Genomic DNA, 19642 nt, shown 5'->3' with positions numbered 1-19642 from the left:
CTATATCAGCTGAAGCCATCAGATAAACAGAGAAGAGGGCCAACATCAGCAGCTCAAGGAAACCCAAAATTTATGAGATGACCTGATTAAGAGCCAATTAGGAAAATAAGTAGGAAAAAAGCCAGTAAAGCACATGATCACAAAAATCAGGGAAAAGAATATTTTAAGAAGGAACAAGTAGTCAACAAAGTCAAGTACAAAAGAAAATGCAGACTGGTATAGTCGTTCACAATTCAATAATCTGTACCTATTAAAATGTCTGGTTCTTAATTCCATTTCTCGATATTTAATCAATAAAAATGTTATCCTGCGTATCCAATGAGACAAAGAATAGTTTATAGAAGTAAAAAAGAAAGAATGTTAATATCCAAAAACAGAGAATTAACTCAAATATTATAGACTAACCTTGTTGAATATGTCACAGAACTTGAAGAGAACAAAATAGATTTATGAGAAAAAGACTTTAACGAATGTTAAATACAAGAAGTAGCCAGTTTTAGAACAATGCATACATAATAAAAGAAGTTATTTTTTAACATATTTCTCTATGCATATATAAGAAAAACTACAGAAAGAGTTGGAAGAGTATACACCGAAGTCCAATAGTCAACTTTGTGAAGAAAGCTGGTATTTTGTTGGGTCTCTGGTCAAGGAGACCTTTTGCTTCATTTGTATTTTTTTTTTAATTTTTACAGTGAAAATGTTTCCATGTAACAGTTGTATAATAAAACACATTTTTTAAAATGCTATCAAGAGATCAAACAAAATTAAAATTGAGAAATAACAATTAATTTAATGGTTGTTTAGTAACTTTAATAAGCCTAGATTTGGAAGAATAAAGGGAATAGAGGTTACATTATAATGAATTGAGACAAAACAGAAGGAAAAGCAATACACAGAATATAAAACAGGAAGTGTGGTATGGTACGGAAAGAAAAAGAAGTGAAAGAAGGATTTTTTATGAGAAGGAAGAAAAATGATATTCTCAGGTAGCCTCTCTGCTGAAAGGTTAAAAAAAATTAGAGATAACAAAGCTAATAAGGCACCAAAAGACCAGGTGCCTGTTACAGCGTCAGGCATAACAACAGCAAAGTCTGGAATAACAAGAGTAACTTACTAAAGAGCCAGATCAAGGAAGTTTAGGTGAGAAAAAAAGATTTATTATGGTTGGATCTATGCAACATCCCAAAACTAATAACCAAAGAGAAGAGAAAGGTGGAAAAGAATTCTCAAAATATCTTAGGGTTATAGCAAATGAAGGGCTGACACTGGAAGAATACAAATAAACAGTCTAATTGCAAGTTGATAAATGTTTTACAGACCGGCTGGTTGGTGCTACCTGGAATGACCAGAAAGAGCTGAGACATAATCCAGTACAAGAACAAGACTATTTATTAGTATTGGCTGTAACACTTAGGAAATGGTGTATATTCATTGCTGTGAATCAATCAGAATTTGGAAGTAATGTATGTTGTCAGCAGGGCATATTAACTGTCACTCATTCTGCTTCAACATGTAAGAAGTGATGAGTGATAAAGCATCATTTAGGTATATTTAACATAGTCCAAGAATTTTGGTTCAGCATTAAACACTAGGAATTGCTTAGGATTAGGGTATAAATATAAATCTCTTTTGAAACCAAAGCAGGATGTCCCCAAATGGCTCTGTTCTGAAGAAACCAAGTCTCTCTCAGTGGTCATGCCTTTCTGGAAAAGTCTTAGATGGGAGATAAGTGCTAACAACAAACTAAAACTTCTTACTCACCCAGAACAATGTGTCCTTACTGAAAAAAAGAAAAAAAAAACATCCTGGTCCAAAGCTACTCCTACAGAGCGGCTATTCACATCCTGGTGAAAGAATAGGGTGATGAACCCTATGCTTTGGATGGTCCTGATAACCGAACAACTTTAAATCACAATAAAATCATTTGTGTCCTTTAAAAGACAATGCATAGCAACACTGGATTTCACTGAGCGGGAGGGCAGAGGTGACATTACAACATGAGACTCAAAAGGAAGAGACTGAGAATCTTCTGGGTGCAGACGTCAGAGAATTAATTATTGACACCTACACGGGAAATTCTCCATTTGGGCACTGCCCTGTGTCATGTTTTGTCATGACTACTGAAATTATATTAGAAACCAAAATAAACTTTTGTATTAATAGCTCTCACCTTAAGAGTTCTATCTGTAGAAGAGGCAAATTTCTCCTTTGGCTTATCCTACAAGCAGCCTTCTGAGAATCAGAAGCGAACAACCAACTTCGATCATTTGAACATGGAGCATCAACTAACACCTATAGAAAAAAAGGACACATAAGGCAAGCATGCACTGAAAACATATCCTCAGACACAAAGTATACAGGGAAGCTACGTAAATTGTGGCAAAAATTAGAAACTAAATAAATTTATTTTAAAACTAAAAATACACCTTGGTAAGTTGTTTACAACATTTCTTCACTAATACCTTACAAAAGAATTTCCTGTGACTTTCAGTATTTAGGTCTTTTTCAGTGGAAAAGGGGAATGAGAGGACTAAAAGTCTACTAATGTCTACTAACATTTCATATTCTTGTTGACTATAACAAAAACTTTTATAAAAGTTACTCATTTCATTTTATTTTTTTTAAGTTACTCATTTTAAACAGATGTTACTATATTCCTGAATTCTCAGCATTTATATTTAAGAACTAATAATTCAATTTCAGTTTACTGAAATGCTGTCTTTTTCTTCAACTGTCATACTCTGATACGAAATGTCACCGAATTAAAGCAATATAGTGCACAAGCTTGTGTACTGACTCAGATAATATCTGATCTCTTCCTGAGTATCTTTGAGGTACCTGGAAATAAAAAGCATTCGATAATCCCCAATCCCAATGTTACCGCTTCCTTTGAACATGCTGACCATCAAATAAAAACTGCTTCCATGTTCACTTTATCAGAATTTCCCAGGGTACTGAGAAATTGTATCCAGCTATGTCTGGAAGCAGATGGGAAATAACCACAACAAAGCAACATAACAGTAGTATCACTGGGAGTCTATCAGTCTGTCACAATGTAATAAAAGTACCTTGTCAAAGGTTTCAGGCCGGGCATCTCCCATTTCTCTGCCATCCAATTCAGACACTTTAATTACATTTACCAAAGGCTGTGGGATGAAAGATTCTAATGTCTGCCTCAGCCACCTCAATCTCAGACTATCGTATTCATTACAATGAAGATAACCTAAATATAAAGGAGTAAAAAGTTAAAAAAAAAAAAAGAACACAATAGAATTGTTAAATTTCCGCTTTTGATCAAATAAACTTCAGAAATACATTGGTTCATCATAATTATACAGGAACAGGGCTGAGAGGTAAACATTATGATTGTCTTGTGTTTAAAGACTTCAGTACACTCACAAACACTACATAAAACATTTACCATAGTCATACCTACAGAGCCTCTCAGAAGCTCTCACCATTATTCATTCAAATTTAATTCTGAAGGTAAAAACCTTTAGAAAATTATAGATTCCTAAAGATATATTATACAACCAATACCTTAGACACAGTTCTCTCCTAACGCTCTTAAGAGTAAATGATATATAAAGTTCCTTCCAGGTCAGAACACCTTGATTTTAAATAAAGGAAGGTATGTGGCATGTGGAAAAAAGCATGTAAAGTGTTAAGTGGCTTTATGATAAGAAAGGCATAGGCTCAAATTAAGAATGGTAAGACTCCAGAAACCTGACTCAGCTCTCCTACAGAGTCTCACTTTCCTTATCTGTAAAATGGGGACTATAATAGTGAAGGAGTTTAGACCACTCCACTCCAAAATATGCTGCTTTGGCATACTGATTATTTTGAGTAAAAAGCACCTGAATAACAGCAGATGTGGGAAGGGCATTGTGACCTATCTTTTTCTTCCTGAAAGCAGGAGATGAACTCCTATGTGAAAGATACCCTCCCTATACCAAGAGGAAAGAATATTCTTATCACCAGAGATAGAGAGTCAAGGCCAAGAAAAATGCATGTATGCTTTACTCCTGTCATCCTGTCTTATGTCAGTCACTGCCAGAAGCCCTAATAGGATACAGGAGAAATTTTACTACCCCTGCCTTACAAAGTGGTTGTTAAGATGAAATGCTACACCTTAAACTTATACAGTACTATATATATGTACATTGTATCTCATAATGAAACTAGAAGGAAAAAAAAAAAGACTAACTGTGATAGTTTAGTAACATATCTAGCATGTGTGATGTGCTTAGTCGCTCAGTCATGTCTGACTCTGAGACCCCAGGGACTGTAGCCTGCCAGCCTCCTCTGTCCATCGAATTCTCCAGGCAAGAATACTGGAGTAGGTAGCTGTTCCCTTCTCCAGGGGATCTTCCCAACCCAGGGATCGAACTCAGGTCTCCCGCATTGCAGGCAGATTCTTTACCAGCTGAGCCACCAGGAAGCCCATATCTAGCATAGAACTGCAAAAGGAGTAACAAGAAATGTTCATAATGATTATTAACAATACATGTAGTAGTAGTGGCTTCCCTGGTGGCTCAGTTGGTAAAGTCTGCCTGTAATGTGTGAAACCTGGGTTTGATCCCTGGGTGGGGAAGATCCCCTGGAGAAGGAAATGGCAACCCACTCCAGTAGTATTCTTGTCTGGAGAATTCCATGGACAGAGGAGCCTGGTGGGCTATAGTCCATGGAGTCATAAAGAGTTGGACATGACTGAGTGACTAATTTTCACTTTCTTATAGTAGTAATTATTATCTTGAGTCCCTATTAAGGGCTAGGCACTGTTCTAAGACTTTACATGTAGTAACATATTTAATCCTCACAAACATCAGGTAGATAATTTTATTATCATTTCTCTTTTACTGATAAGGAAACTGAGGCAAAGAGAGGCTAAGTAATTTGCTCAGGTTTACACAGTAGGAAACCAAGATACCTTAGTTACAGAGCCTACCTACTTTTCAGCACCATGCCATGCTGCTTCTCAGAAATAGAAGGCATTTAGCACATTGTTCTCTCTTTAATAAAAAATTGTTTCTTTTTCCTATAAATATACATTTATAAATATTTGTATATATTTATAAACATTTGTATATATTTATTATAGTAACATAAATTTCATATAACATTAAAGACAAGCATATTTTCAAATACACAAAAGTATAACGAACACCAAAAATTACCTAAAACTCATCCTTCAGATAAGCATCATTTAACATTTTCATTAAATAATCCTACCATATCTCTTTATGTCTACACCTACATATAAAACCAATATAAATGGAATTATATATTTTTGTAGTGTCTTTTTTCCATCTTACTCTTTATCTCCCCACTGTCAACTGCCCAACCACCCATCAAAAGGAACCTATATTATCAACCTGATATACATATGCTTATATAATTATCTGCATATACAGAATTTTATTTACACACTTTTCTGTCTCCTGACTCTCCACATCAATACTTCAAAGGCAATACCACCAACTCAATCAGCAGAGATGCGAATCACTTTTAAAGGTTAATGAATAGTATACAGACAAAAACGTGCCCTTTTTTATTCAACTATTGCCAATTTCGGGGCATTCACACAACTGTCATTAACAACAATATGCTTTTGAACTGTGCTGTTGGAGAAGACTCCTGAGAGTCCCTTGGACTGCAAGGAGATCCAACCAGTCCATCCTAAAGGAAATCAGCCCTGAATATTCATTGGAAGGACTGATGCTGAAGCTCAAACTCCAATACTTTGACCACCTGATGCGAAGAACTGAGTCATTTCATGGCTGCAGTCATTGTTCACAATGATTTTGGAGCCCAAGAAAATAAATTCTGTCACTGCCCCCATTTTCCCCCTTCTATTTGCCATGAAGTGGTGGGACTGGATGCCATGATCTTAGTTTTCTGAATGCTGAGTTTCAAGCCAGCTTTTTCAGTCTCCTCTTTCACCTCCATCAAGAGGCTTTTTAGTTCATTTTCTGCAATTAGAGTCGTATCATTTGCATATCTGAGGTTGTTGATATTTCTCCCAGCAATCTTGATTCCAGCTTGCGATTCCTCCAGCCTGGCACTTCGTATCATATATTCTGCATATAAGTTAAATAAGAAGGGTGACCCTATACAGTGCTGACATACTCCTTTCCCAATATTGAACCAATCCATTGTTCCATGTCCAGCTCTAACTGTTGTTTCTTGACTCGCATACAGGTTTCTCAGAAGACAGGTAATGTGGTCTGATACTCCCATCTCTTCAAGAATTTTCTACAGTTTGTTGTGATTCACACAGTCAAAGGCTTTGAAATAGTCAATGAAGCAGATTTATTTCTGGAACTACTTTGCTTTCTCCATGATCCAACAAATGTTGGCAATTTGATGTCTGATTTCTCTGCCTCTTCAAAACCCATCTTGTACATCTTTAGTTCTCTGTTCCCAAAGTGCTGAAGCCTAGCTTGAAGGATTTTGAACTCAGAGGAGGGCATCAATTTAGGGAGCGGTTTCAGAAAGGAATAGAAAATCACCTGAAAGCTTCATTTGTACAGGTAGAACATTCTTTTTTATTTAGTCTACACTGTTTATTTTGAGTGGTTTTTGGAGGATTCACTAATGCAGCTTATGGATAGGTAGCTGAAAGCTTTTGTCTTAGCCTGAAATCACTAGAAAACAGCCTAAGACAAAAGTTTACATCACAGAATGGTACGATCCCAGGGAAGCAAGAGTGAGAAATAAAAAGAAGTAAATCATGCAAGGAGGGAGCACAAATGTAAGAGGGTTTATAATCAAGCTGGTTATGGCATTGTTCAGTTAAATTTCATTCCACTTTTCTTTTTTCTGGTTTAAATATCTTATATTCTATTTGTGTTCTTTTAGTGGTAACCCTAAAGCATTTAACATGCATATGTAAAAGAAAAACCTAAAATAAGTCAATCTACACCATTTTTCCTAAAAGATGCAAGAATCTCATAACATTTCCTCCTAAATAAGATGCTATTGCATTGTATATTGGGATTTATTTGCGCTTATATTTTTTAACTGTATAAAATGTTATTATCATTGTCTTCTATATCCAATGACTGTTAGATTTTCCCCATGTATTTCTCACTTTCTTCTTTCTTCAATTCTTTTTGTATCTTCCATTTTCCACCTAGGATGGCTTTCCCTTTTCCTTCAGAATTGCTGGTGACAAACTACACTCTTGCTCTCTGTCTAAAAGAAAAGTCTAATTCACTTTTTCTCTTCAAGGATATTTTGATGTATGTATTTCTGGATTGACAGTCATCTTTTCTTAGCACATTGAAAACATCATTCCTCTGAATGCCAGCTTTCATTATTACACTAAGAGGTCATTCCTCAGTCCAACTGTTGTCCTTTGAAGGTAAACTGTCTTCTCTGACTGCTATTAAGATTTTTATTTTCATAATTCTGCAACTTCACTATAATGGTCTACACTGGCTTAACTCTGGTTACAAAGTTTCAGAGGGTATGTCCACTCCTCCCCTACCACTAAAACTAAGAACAATCTTCCTTTCAGTTCTTTGAAGAGGACAATTTCTTCCTAGTTTACCTTATTGGAGGGAAAAGTATTTTGGAGTCTCAGGTTTGTATAAGTTAATCTCCTAATCGATGCTTTAATTGAGCAGGCTCTGGCTTCTTCTATCCACACATGTTCATGAAGCAGTAAGTTTTCCAGGTGAAGCAAAAAAAAAAAAAAAGTGCTCTCAAGTGAAAACCCAGCTTCAATGCTCAATTTACCTCCCAGGTTCTCAAACTGTTAACTTTCGGCCACTGAGTATTTGGGGAATGTTCACAGACTTTAAAAAGATTTTGCTTTTCTTTAATATTATATCCCATACTTTTAAGTTATTTTCAACAGACTTGGCTAAAACACACAGTTTGTCATATCACAGGAAACAGACGTCTTAGTTACCTCTCTGTCCTTCAGAGCTCTACACCTACCATGCAATGCCTCACACATAGTATGTGCTCACCAAATGTGGCTCACTTGATGTAAAATATGGCATTATAATAAAGATATTTAAATTGCTAAAACTGAAAATCAGGGCAGCTTTTCATTAAATTGTAGCTTAAGTCAAGATCCTCAATTCAGCATTTTAAAGTAACTCTCAGTTGAAATACAGCTTTATGCTATATTACAGTTTGGTCTAGACAGATTTTATTTGAAATAGAATTGGTTAAACTTAAAAAATATATATAATATAAGGCATTACAATCCAAGTTTCATACACACACACACACACTCAGACTCACTACATTGAGAAAGAATTAATTTTCAAGCTTAAATTCCCAAAAATAAACCAAAAAAATTTTTTTTCTCATCTAAGTAGAAAAGGGGATAAATTTAACAAATTCTTGAAAAAGTCATTGAGCTTTTTCAGGAATAGCATTTGGAATCTTGGCTTTACTTTTTCTTTTTTCTACTACATGCTCAAATTTATCACTGTTGTTATTATTTCCAAAAAAGAAGATGCATCTAATGCAGGGAGTTCTTGGAAGGCTTTCCAGAAAAGCTGATTTCTGAGTGAAAACCTGAAGAATGGAAAAGAATTAGCAAAGAGGAAGAAGGGGAAAATGGTACCTGTAGGGTGTGCAAAAGGCTCAGAGGGAGAAGGGCAAAAGCAATTCAATAAAGAGTCTGATTAATGTTCTCTACCACCAAAAGCTAACTAGATGTAAAAAGGGTATTATTGACAGCAAAGAGAATTTCATGTCAACCCTCAGCAAGAAAGTTGATCAAGCCACTCTATCAGGCTGGGTCATTCTTAACTTTTTAATGCTTTCCTATTTAGAATCAAAGGTGGTTTGTTTGTTTTTTTCTTTTTCTGTGAACACCAGGACATTACAAAGCCTCCACTGACAAAAACAGAACAATAAAAAACACTGGACAGTCCCTCACCATGCTAACAGGTAGGAGCAGCTAGACCAAAAGAGTAGACTAATTTTTTTTAATGATCCTAAAATATGAGCTTTTTAATTATTCATAGCTGTGAGCCTTCTGACCCAGAATAAAGGCCAGTACTGATCTGAAGAAATTCAGAGGATAAATGCACATTTAGTGCAGCCATCATTTAAAGTTTTGCTTATAAAAGCTTTTTTTAGCATGGCATCTGCATTCCAGATTCAAGCACTGTAGCTAACCTAATTTGGGATTTGAGCATCAGCATGAAGACATCTGTACTTCTTAGTAAACCATTATCATTAGCCCTTCTTAGATGAAAAGCTACTTTACTTGGACTACTGCCTGTAACTCATTGCCCTTGATGTAAGAAGAGGAAGATTCTTCTATACTTCAAACTCCTAGAATATATCCATTTGCCTTCGGATTCTTAATCTGAATTTCTTTACCATAAACATGTTAAATATTCATAGCCTACTAATGAGGATAATCTAGGATTAAAATGCCCTCTTTTCAAAAGGGTACCCAAATTTGCCATCTCTCTTCCATTTTTCACAATACTAAAAATTCTATAATCAAGACTGATGTAACAAACAAAATAAGCATGCTATCAAAGAACAGAGGGTAAAAGTAGTAACAAATACTCCTTATAACAGGATTCCATAAAATTTCATTTTCAGCTCAAATTATAAAAATAATAAACTTACAAAATAATCTCTTATGTTGTGATTTCTTACCAAAAAAAAAAAAAAATACAGCAAGTTTCAACAACATTTATAACCACAATTTGAAAACACAGTATTTTTTCACCTAAAATATACATTTAACTAGTATACTTATACCAATGCCTAGTACAACTGGATTCAGAGTTCTCATAAAAATGTTTATAAACTATTTCAACAGGAATGCTTTTGAAGAAGATATATATTAGCAGTTCTCAAACTAGGATATGCATGCCCTGGGGATACATAACAACTTTTAAGGGATAAGCATTCTTAATAGCCTAACCTGAACCCCTGGCAACTGTCACCTAAATCACTGCAGTTGGCTTCTTCTGACTGCCCTGCTCACCTCCAGGTATGACCTCTACTAACTTCACTCCCTACAGTAAAGCCACATCTGATGTGAAACGTAAATTTGATCATGTCATTCTCCTTTTTGAAGTCTGCAGTGGTTCCTCATTACTGTTACGATTTCAAATTCCTTAGTATGACAGTCCGGAGAAGGCAGTGGCAACCCACTCCAGTACTCTTGCCTGGAAAATCCCACGGACCGAGGAGCCTGGTAGGCTGCAGTCCATGGGGTCACTAAGAATCAGACAAGATGGAGCGACTTCGCTTTCACTTTTCACTTTCATGCACTGGAGAAGGAAATGGCAACCCACACCAGTGTTCTTGCCTGGAAAATCCCAGGGACGGGGGGAGCCTGGTGGGCTGCCGTCTATGGGGTCGCACAGAGTCAGACATGACTGAAGCGACTTAGCAGCACCAGCAGCAGCAGGCTTAGATAGTTTCAAAGGAATCAGTTTTCAGATCATCAGCTTTTTAAAAAAGGAGAACACCTCTGGTCAAGGCTTCTCCTAGCTCTTCACCAACTTTATAAATAAGGAGCACACTTCCTACCCATCCAGAATCTTATTACAGCAAGTTGTGCCAGGACACAGAAACCCCCCAGAGCACTCCAAAGCCAGTTCAGCACACTAGTGCTTTGGCTGAGAAAGTGAATGAGTCTCCTAATTAGGCAACACAGTCTTTTAAAATTGGTTTCCAATCCTTTGCCTTCTTCAAAATCAAAAACAGACCTAGTGTTTACATAGGTTTACATAGTTCTTACATTGGTTTACATAGAGTATCTATATAGTAGATGATTAAAATAATGCTTAGTGAACGAGATCTATGTGATTAGGGTTATAATTCAGGAGTTTAAAGAATTAGTGAGATTACTATAACACAGTTCTCACCATTTCATCTTTTCATCTCTGTGAACAGCATTTGCACTTATGAAAACAAAACTATCAAACAAAAACCAGATAGAATTGAGGCTGAACCCTGTCTAATCTACCCATAAGTAATTTTCACCCAGGGAAATCTGAAGTAATAGTGTAAAAGTCGCATTGTCTCATTAAGAAAAGAATTTGCAATGAATGCATTACTTTTAACAAATATATAAATGTATATTACATATATTTCATCCTTTTTGTACTACTAATAATAGCAATGATAAGTCATTTCAAAAGAACTTTAAAAATCTTTAGAATTGCACCATCCAATACTATACCCACTTGCTACATGAGGCTGTGAGCACTTGAAATGTGACTAATCCAAATTAAAATGCACCCTATGTGTAAAATGCATACCAATTTCAAAGACTATAAGAAAGAGAATGCAAATATCTCATTGATAACTTCTATTTTGATTACATGTTCAAATAATATTTTGAATGTGTTAGGTTATAATGTATTATTAAAATTAACTTTACTTGTTTCTTATATTAATGAGATTGCTCAAAAACATAAAATTATATATATACTTCATGTTATATTCCTATTGGACAGAACTCTCTTAGAACCTTATGGTCCAATAATACAAAAAATGAGTTTAAATGTGTATGTTTTTGTTGCATAAAAGTATGACCAGGACATCAATACAAGACTCTGAAGTGTAATAGTAACAATAAAACTTTAAAAATCTCATCAGGTTTCATATTATCTGATAGATTTGTGTTCACAAAATGTTGTAGTTTTGTTGTAGTTTCCCAATTACCTGTAAGGACTAAGTAGCCGGGGGGAAAAAGTTATTTACACTATTTCCTCAGTAAAACTTCCACTCTTCTCCATACTGTCTTGGTTTTTAGGCTTTCAAAGTCTGAAAATTCAATCTTACATTTCTCCCTGCATATTCTGAAAGTATTCTGTAACGTGGATATTTAAAAGCTGTCAGTTATGGAGAGAAAAGTACATTACCTGGATAAGCGCACTGCAGCAGAGCTAGAGATTTCCCTCCAGGGGCAGCACACAGATCCAGAACCTTCTCCCCATCCCTCAATTCCAGAGCCAGTACTGGGAGAAGGGAGGCAGCATTCAGGAGATAGTATTGTTTTAGGTTTCCAATTTGGTGTCTTTCTGAAGGCATTCTGTGAGGAGTTCTGCTAAGGTAACATTTCATTGATTGAGGATAGTAGGGTAAAGATCCTTGAAAGAGGGAGTGATAGCCCTTCAAATGTAAATTCTTTTCCAGTTCAAAAGGGTAATTGAATCTGTTAAGAAGAACAGCATATTGCCAACAAGATGGAGATGTTAGTATGTCCCTAGGGAGAAAAAGAAAAACAAAGGGGTATTAAGATAATACACGGTAATACAATTTTATACTAAGTCACGGAACTAGGTCCTAGTCTTACGCTTTATTTACCTATGATTTTCAGAACCAGGAGAATTACTTTTTCTTTTGCCTCAGGCTCCCAAATGACTCAACACAGCACTGTTTTGATCCTGTTTTTAAAACTTTGATATTTTGTTCACCGTGGGTTTTTCTCTTTGGTATCAGTTTTGGTCATTAAAACAGTATCTATCTTGGTTCCTGAGTTTTAGGGGCCCCTTAAAATCTGCACCAAAGAGGAATGTCTCACTTGCCTCTCAATCTGGTCCCTCCCTGCACATTATCTTGCAAAAAAAACATGACCTGTCTTTCAGTTCAGTTCAGTCACTCAGTCGTGTCTGACTCTTTGTGATCCCATGAATCGCAGCACGCCAGGACTCCCTGTCCATCACCAACACGCAGAGTCTACTCAAACTCATGTCCATAGTCAGTGATGCCATCCAGCTATCTCATCCTCTGTCGTCCCCTTCTCCTCACACCCCCAATCCCTCTCAGCATCAGAGTCTTTTCTTTTTTTTTTTTTTTTTTTGAAAAGAAATGTAAATTTGATTTATTGTATCAAAGATAATTATTCTTTTACATGTATAATGCATTCAAATTCTGCATGAAGAGGAAACTAATTTTAGCTAAATTCTTAAAAAAAAAAGGCACAAGCATAACTCCTTAAATTAGTAAAAATCCTACAATAACAGCTTACCTCTTTTTTTTTTTTTCACTTTTTTTTTTTTTTATTAAATTTTAAAATCTTTAATTCTTACATGTGTTCCCAAACATGAAACCCCCTCCCACCTCCCTCCCCATAACATCTCTGTGGGTGATCCCCATGCACCAGAGTCAACTCTTCACATCAGGTGGCCAAAGTACTGGAGCTTCAGCTTTAGCATCAGTCCTTTCAATGAACAGCCAGGACTGATCTCCTTGCAGTGCAAGGGATCTCAAGAGTCTTCTCTAACACTACAGTTCAAAAGCATCAATTCTTTGGCACTCAGCTTTCTTCACAGTCCAACTCTCACATCCATACATGACCACTGGAAAAACCATAGCCTTGACTAGACGGACCTTTGTTGGCAAAGTAATGTCTCTGCTTTTGAATATGCTATCTAGGTTGGTCATAACTTTTCTTCCAAGGAATAAGCGTCTTTTAATTTCATGGCTGCAATCACCATCTACAGTGATTTTGGAGCCCCAAAAAATAAAGTCTGACACTGTTTCCAGTTTCCCCATCTATTTCCCATGAAGTGATGGGACCAGATGCCATAATCTTTGCTTTCTGAATGTTGAGCTTTAAGCCAACTTTTTCACTCTCCTCTTTCACTTTTATCAAGAGGCTAGTTCCTCTTCACTTTCTGCCATAAGGGTGGTGTCATCTGCATACCTGTCTTTAGCATACTTCAAAATCCATCAAAGTAAGATTTTAGTCTATCACTCTTTGCACAAGGAAGTGTTTAAGAAAAAATTTAAAACCTGAGTCTTAATTTTAAAGGGAAAAGTACTACATTAAAGGCTGTTCGAAAGAGTCAAGTATTCAAGTTTTCCTCTGATGAAGATAAAAGTATGGAAAGCTAACTACAGTGAACACTACAGTAAAAGTTAATGAGGCAATCAGTGGCTCAGAGGATACAAAACCAAGGATGGTTTAAAAATCACTTATGGACTGATGGTGCAGGTTTTCCCTGCTCCCACCTTCCCAGCAGATGTACCATCCTAATTTTTTATTTGGTCCAACAGTTAGATCTCTTGACAATCACAAGCTCACATCAACTGACAAATGATACCGCAGGAAATATTTATTTACGAGCTGACCTTTCTAGCTGAGTTATTTAGGAGCCTCATTAACCATGGTCAATTAAATAAATTCCAGCTGCTACTCACCCTGGTGTTGCCTATGTGAGGAATGGCTGGATTGAAATGTAACACCTGCGACTCTTAGAGTGCTATGTGAATTTCAATTGAGGCCAATATGTGAAACTGCTTTCTCTTATCACTTCCACTTACTATGACAGTGCATCACAGAAGCCCAGCATTTCAGCTCTACCAGAGGATGACAATCTCTTTCTTTAAAAACATGCTTCATAAACTTTAACGTGCATCAAGTGACTGTAAGAGATTGCTGGGCCCCATCTGGGGTTTTCTGTTGTAGGTCTAGTAAGTCTTCAGGTGATACTAATGATGCTGATCCGCAAACCACACTTTGGGAACCACTGAATTAAAATGGACCCTAAAAGGAAATCTATTGTTGCAACCTTATGTCAGTCCATCCTAATTATACTCTCTACACTGGCTGAATATTGATCCAGAGTTTTGAGTCATGTAGTAACAGGGAAATAATGCTCAGAAGTACAACTTTATTAATACAGACTGGAGCGGCTCGGTTTACATCATGTGTCCATCCCTCTGCCAACAAATGGCTTTACACACTTCCAATTGGTTAACATCTGGCAGGGCACTTTTAATTGGCTTTATACACTTTCAACTGGCTTTAAACACTTCCAACTGGTTAACATCTGGAAGGGAAAAATCTAATTTTTTTCTTCATAATTTCCAAAGCTCTTTTAGAAAGTTTATTATTTCAGATGAACATGAAAAGCTGTTAGTTAAAAAATTTTCATAAAATATTTGTAAAGATATATTTAGCAGATTTCCTTTAGGATGGACTGGTTAGATCTATGGCAGCAAGGAGATCAAACCAGTCCATCCTAAAGGAAATCAGTCCTGAATATTCAGTGGAAGGACTGATGCTGAAGCTAAAACTCCAATATTTTGGACACTTGAGGTAAAGAACTGACTCATTTGAAAAGACACTGATGCTGGGAAAGATTCAAGGCAGGAGAAGGAGATGACAGAGGATGAGATGATTGATGGTATCACCAACTTGATGAACATGAGTTTGAGTAAACTCCAGGAGTTGGTGATGGACAGGGAGGCTTGGCATGCTGCAGTCCATGGGATCACAAAGAGTTGCACATGACTGAGCGACTGAACTGAAGTGATTTAGACAGATAAAAACTTTGACTAGGATTATATTAAATGTACTAAATGTGGGGAGAATTAACATCTTTATTGTATTCACTCTTTCTAACTTTCATCACAATATGTTTCTCCATTTATTCACATTTTCTTTCAGATCCCTTAGCAAAGGTTATTAATCTTGCATATTTTATTTAACCTTATTGTATGCAAGGACTTTAGTTCAGGGACACTATAGATTCTAGTACACTATCAAATATGCTAAATCTTGAAGGATGAGGAATTAGCCGCAGGATGAAAAGAGAACACAAGTTCCGAGGCTAACACCACAGCGTATGTACAGGTACCAAGGTATGATGGAGAACAGTGCATTTGGGGAATTAAAAGTAGCCCAGTGTACCAGAAGATTACATGAGACAAGTCTAAGATTATCAAGTTTTAAAATTTTATCTTATATATTTTAAATTCCTATAGATGAGAAGTCATTGAAAGACTCTGTAAGAGGGGACAACCTCATTAGATTTACTTATAGCAGGATGTGGCAGGAATCTTCAGAAATTAATCCTATCTCGTTCTCTAACAACTAGATAAAATAAGCCCTTGTTCAGAACAAACCAATTTTCTGATCCCTCCTAATCTATACCCAGCCAACTGAACTACCTGAATTTCCTGGAGCAAGTTTTCTTTAGTCTTTAACAATCTTAGGATTAACTGGCCCCTCTGCACTAAAATGACCTTTCCTCTCTCACCAACCTGCAGCCTGGCTAACTCTCCTATTTGCTATTAAGCCTTCTCTCTCCAGAGAAGCCTTTCTACCTACCATCCAATCCACTGGATGAGGCTCCACCTCACCCTGACAATATTAATAATAATAAAGATTACTGACCAGATGCTATGTGCTTTTTTGTGAGGGGCAACTATTATATGCTTATTTTAGAGGGCAGGCTAACTGAGGTTTTCAGAGATTTGGCAACTTCCAAGGTCACATCACTATTGAAGCAGAAGTCTTTGATTCAAAATCCTCTGGCTTTAAAGTCTAGTAGGAGTGTGAGACTGTAGCACAGTAGCACAAGAGGTACAGGACAGGAAGAGGAAGAGAAGTTCTTCTCCAAACCTCAGTGCCAGAGGCCCTTCCTCTCGGAAGCAGCCTATTGTCTATTAACAATGGGAACAGCTTGACTCAAGTGGCCCTTAAGGAGCAGCTACAACAGGATCAAGTCAATGATGGGACTGCTAAGGTTGCTCAGGGTGGCACTTACCAGCCCTGAGAAAGAAAAGCTGTGTATTAATGTGAATCTCAGCTCTCCCTGGCACTCCAGTGCCTGCTCTGGTGGGATGATGCCCCAGAGCCTACTCATTTTGAAAGCTCTGATGGATGGGCGAGTAGCCCAGCAGACAGTGGAGAGAGCATATACTAGAAGACTTAAGAAGACACTGGCCAGATGCCATATTTCGGGCCTCCTCTCAAGATTCTGAAGCTGCTTCAGAATCTGGTCTCCAGATTCTGGTCTCCAAGCCAGAAGTTCAACTACACCAGCAATCAGCAGAACTGGGACCTAGAAGATCAGTGACCTGCAAATGTTTTGCTAGCATATTCACTGACATCATTTGGGAAAAAAAACTCTGTACCCTCTGCAAAATTTTAAGTTGATATCAAAATCTTCACCGTATGTTTAAGGATGTAACTTCCAGCATACTGTAAAAATTGACATTTTAAAATATAAATTACACTACTTTTTAAATCTATCCTGTGGAACCTAAATACCAGAGTGATTTTAAAACCCATCACTGTCCATTTAAAAATTCATGGACTGACTCTTCTTGAACAAGTGGAAATTGTACACTGTTCCTTTCCCTTTTCTTTATATTTCCCCACATAACTTTTATAACTTTAAGTCCTAATACAATTTTGTGCTTTTAATCTTTATTACCCTATATTTCTCTCTCACACATACACTCACAGACACATGTGCATGCATATACTAAATTTGTTTTCATTGTAGCCTTCTAAGTGTTAAAACAGTAGCTTCCAGAGTAGTTATCAATAAAATTATTAGTACAAAATTGACCAAAATAACTTATACATTTGATAATTATCTATACATAAAAAGGGGCTTCCCTGTGGCTCAACTGGTAAAGAATCTGCCTGCAATGAAGGAAACCTGGATTTAGTCCCTGGGTTGGGAAGATTCCCTGGAGAAGGGAAAGGCTACCCACTCCAGTATTCTGGCCTGAAGAATTCCTTAGACTATATAGCCCATGGGGTTGCAAACAGTCGGCCACAACTGAGCGACTTTCACTTTCCTTCTAAACATAAAAAGAAAAAATTCATAGGAAATGGCTCCCTTAATGAAATTAGATGCATCCAGCAATGAATATTACCCAGTGCTATAATGATCAGGGTTCAACATCAATTTCTATGGTGGCTCAGTGGTAAAGAATCTGCCTGCAATACAGGAGATGTGGGTTCAATCCCTGGGTCAGGAAGATCCCCTGGCGAAGGAAATGGCAATCCACTCCAATATTCTGGACTGGAAAATCCCACGGACAGAGAAGCCTGGTGGCTGCAGTTTAGGGATCTCAAAAGAGTCAGGACACAACTGAATGACTAAATAACAACAACAAATGACCAGGGTTCAACATCAATTCCTATTTTATGTTTTTAGAAGGGGTAAGAAAAAGCTTTACTTATATAAGTAGATGAGAATTAAATATATTTTGTTACAGCAATGTCTCCCTTTTGTTAAAATAGTTTCTGTTATGATCTCCAATCACTAAATTAAATATCTTCAGAAATATTTTAAATGATTTGTTAGCTAACAGCTCAACCGCAAGTCCTTTACTTTTGCTGAAAGCAAAACTTGAAGACCATCTGATCTGTCAAAGAATCCCGTAGTAGTCATTTACACTAGCAGTCCCATAGTTTCTTGCAGAGGGATTTTTGACACCCTGGAGGGAATGCAACGTGGAAGAGTCAAGAGACTGAAAGTGAGACAAAGACAACCGTAGAAGGACAGACTGGGAAAGAGGAATAAGCACCCCCTTAATCAAAGGAAGCAGCGTAATCTTCTGAAAGAGCATATATGAAAGCTGAGCATCCGGAAGTCAATTACCATAACTTGCCTGTGCTCACATATCCCTTGAAAATTGCATATTATTTGGACAAAGTCTGTTACATAACATGATTTTCAACTTTTCTGTGATTTCTTTTCTTTACTATTCTATTCTCCATTCTTTCTAATGATGAGGATAAAAAATTATCTTATCTAGACATTGCTAAGTACCATTGCTTAGTTCTGTGTAACTGCACAGATTATAGAACCCACAGAGTTCATAGTTAAAATAAAGAAATCCCTTTTTCTTTATTGCTATTATTGCCCACTAGAGAGCGCTCATACAATCATTTTAAAAGTCTGGTTTAGAAATCCAGAAATAATCAGTTCACAGAAGTGCCTCAAGATACGTTCTTTAGCCACTTTCCCTTCAGTCTTCAGGGACTTCAACAATGAGCTGATGGTCTCCTGCTCTAGCCTGACATTGTTTCCTGCTTCCCTCCCATGTAAGGGCTGCACCACAGGAGATGACGGCGTGCTGCTGCTGCTAAGCCGCTTCAGTCGTGTACGACTCTGTGCGACCCCATAGATGGCAGCCCACCAGGCTCCCCCGCCCCTGGGATTTTCCAGGCAAGAACGCTGGAGTGGGTTGCCATTTCCTTCTCCAATCCGCGAAAGTGAAAAGTGAAAGCGAAGTCGCTCAGTCGTGTCCGACTCTTCGCAACCCCATGGACTGTAGCCTACCAGGCTCCTCCGTCCATGGGATTTTCCAGGCAAGAGTACTGGAGTGGACTGCCATTGCCTTCTCCGAAACATCATACTGAGGGACCTTTAAAGATGTGACATGAATGGGCTTACCTGAAGAGCATGTAAGTAACAAGGCAAAAATCGAATCAGGGTAAATTCAACTTCAAAGGGCTGCTCAAAGAATGACGGCAAGAAAGATTTTTGCGGAGCAATAAAATTAAACACTAAATCTTCCTCACTACTATAACTAAGAATACTGAGCAAATTATTAGCTTTCTAGATAGCACAAGAACCCACTCTCCCTTCCCTGGTAGTACATAGCCTCTGCAAGCACAATATTATGTCTTGGAAATAAATAGTTAAAAAACAAAAACACTTCTGTTCTTATTTCCCCATGCCATGCTCCGTGCTCAGGCTACTTTCTAAGCAGAGAAAGCCTTTATTTTGCTTATGGCAAATTTAGCACATGTTTATGCAAAACTTAAATTACCATGAAAACCCAACAAAAAGGTAGTTGAAGCAGAAGGCATGGCTAATCAAATGGATTTGAGGTTCACTGCTCATTTTGGTTAGGGTCAAATAATAATTTATAA

At 37.1% G+C, this 19642-nt stretch overlaps 1 protein-coding gene across 1 annotated transcript in view; it reads right to left on the bottom strand.

Moving 5' to 3' along the window:
* NSUN3 (NOP2/Sun RNA methyltransferase 3) overlaps positions 1 to 19642 on the bottom strand; it is a 61578-nt gene that overhangs the window by 39507 nt on the left and 2429 nt on the right. Inside the window, exons 3-5 of the mRNA XM_068982355.1 lie at positions 11871 to 12214; positions 3072 to 3226; positions 2174 to 2295 (exon numbers count right to left, since the gene is read on the bottom strand). Of these exons, the coding sequence (XP_068838456.1) occupies positions 2174 to 2295; positions 3072 to 3226; positions 11871 to 12214 (621 nt within the window). The remainder of the gene's footprint in view (positions 1 to 2173; positions 2296 to 3071; positions 3227 to 11870; positions 12215 to 19642) is intronic.

Source organism: Capricornis sumatraensis, chromosome 1 (assembly GCF_032405125.1).
Source record: "Capricornis sumatraensis isolate serow.1 chromosome 1, serow.2, whole genome shotgun sequence".
Lineage (NCBI taxonomy): Eukaryota > Metazoa > Chordata > Mammalia > Artiodactyla > Bovidae > Capricornis > Capricornis sumatraensis.
Note: the sequence above shows the minus strand (reverse complement) of the source record. Positions and strands in the feature narration are given on the sequence as shown.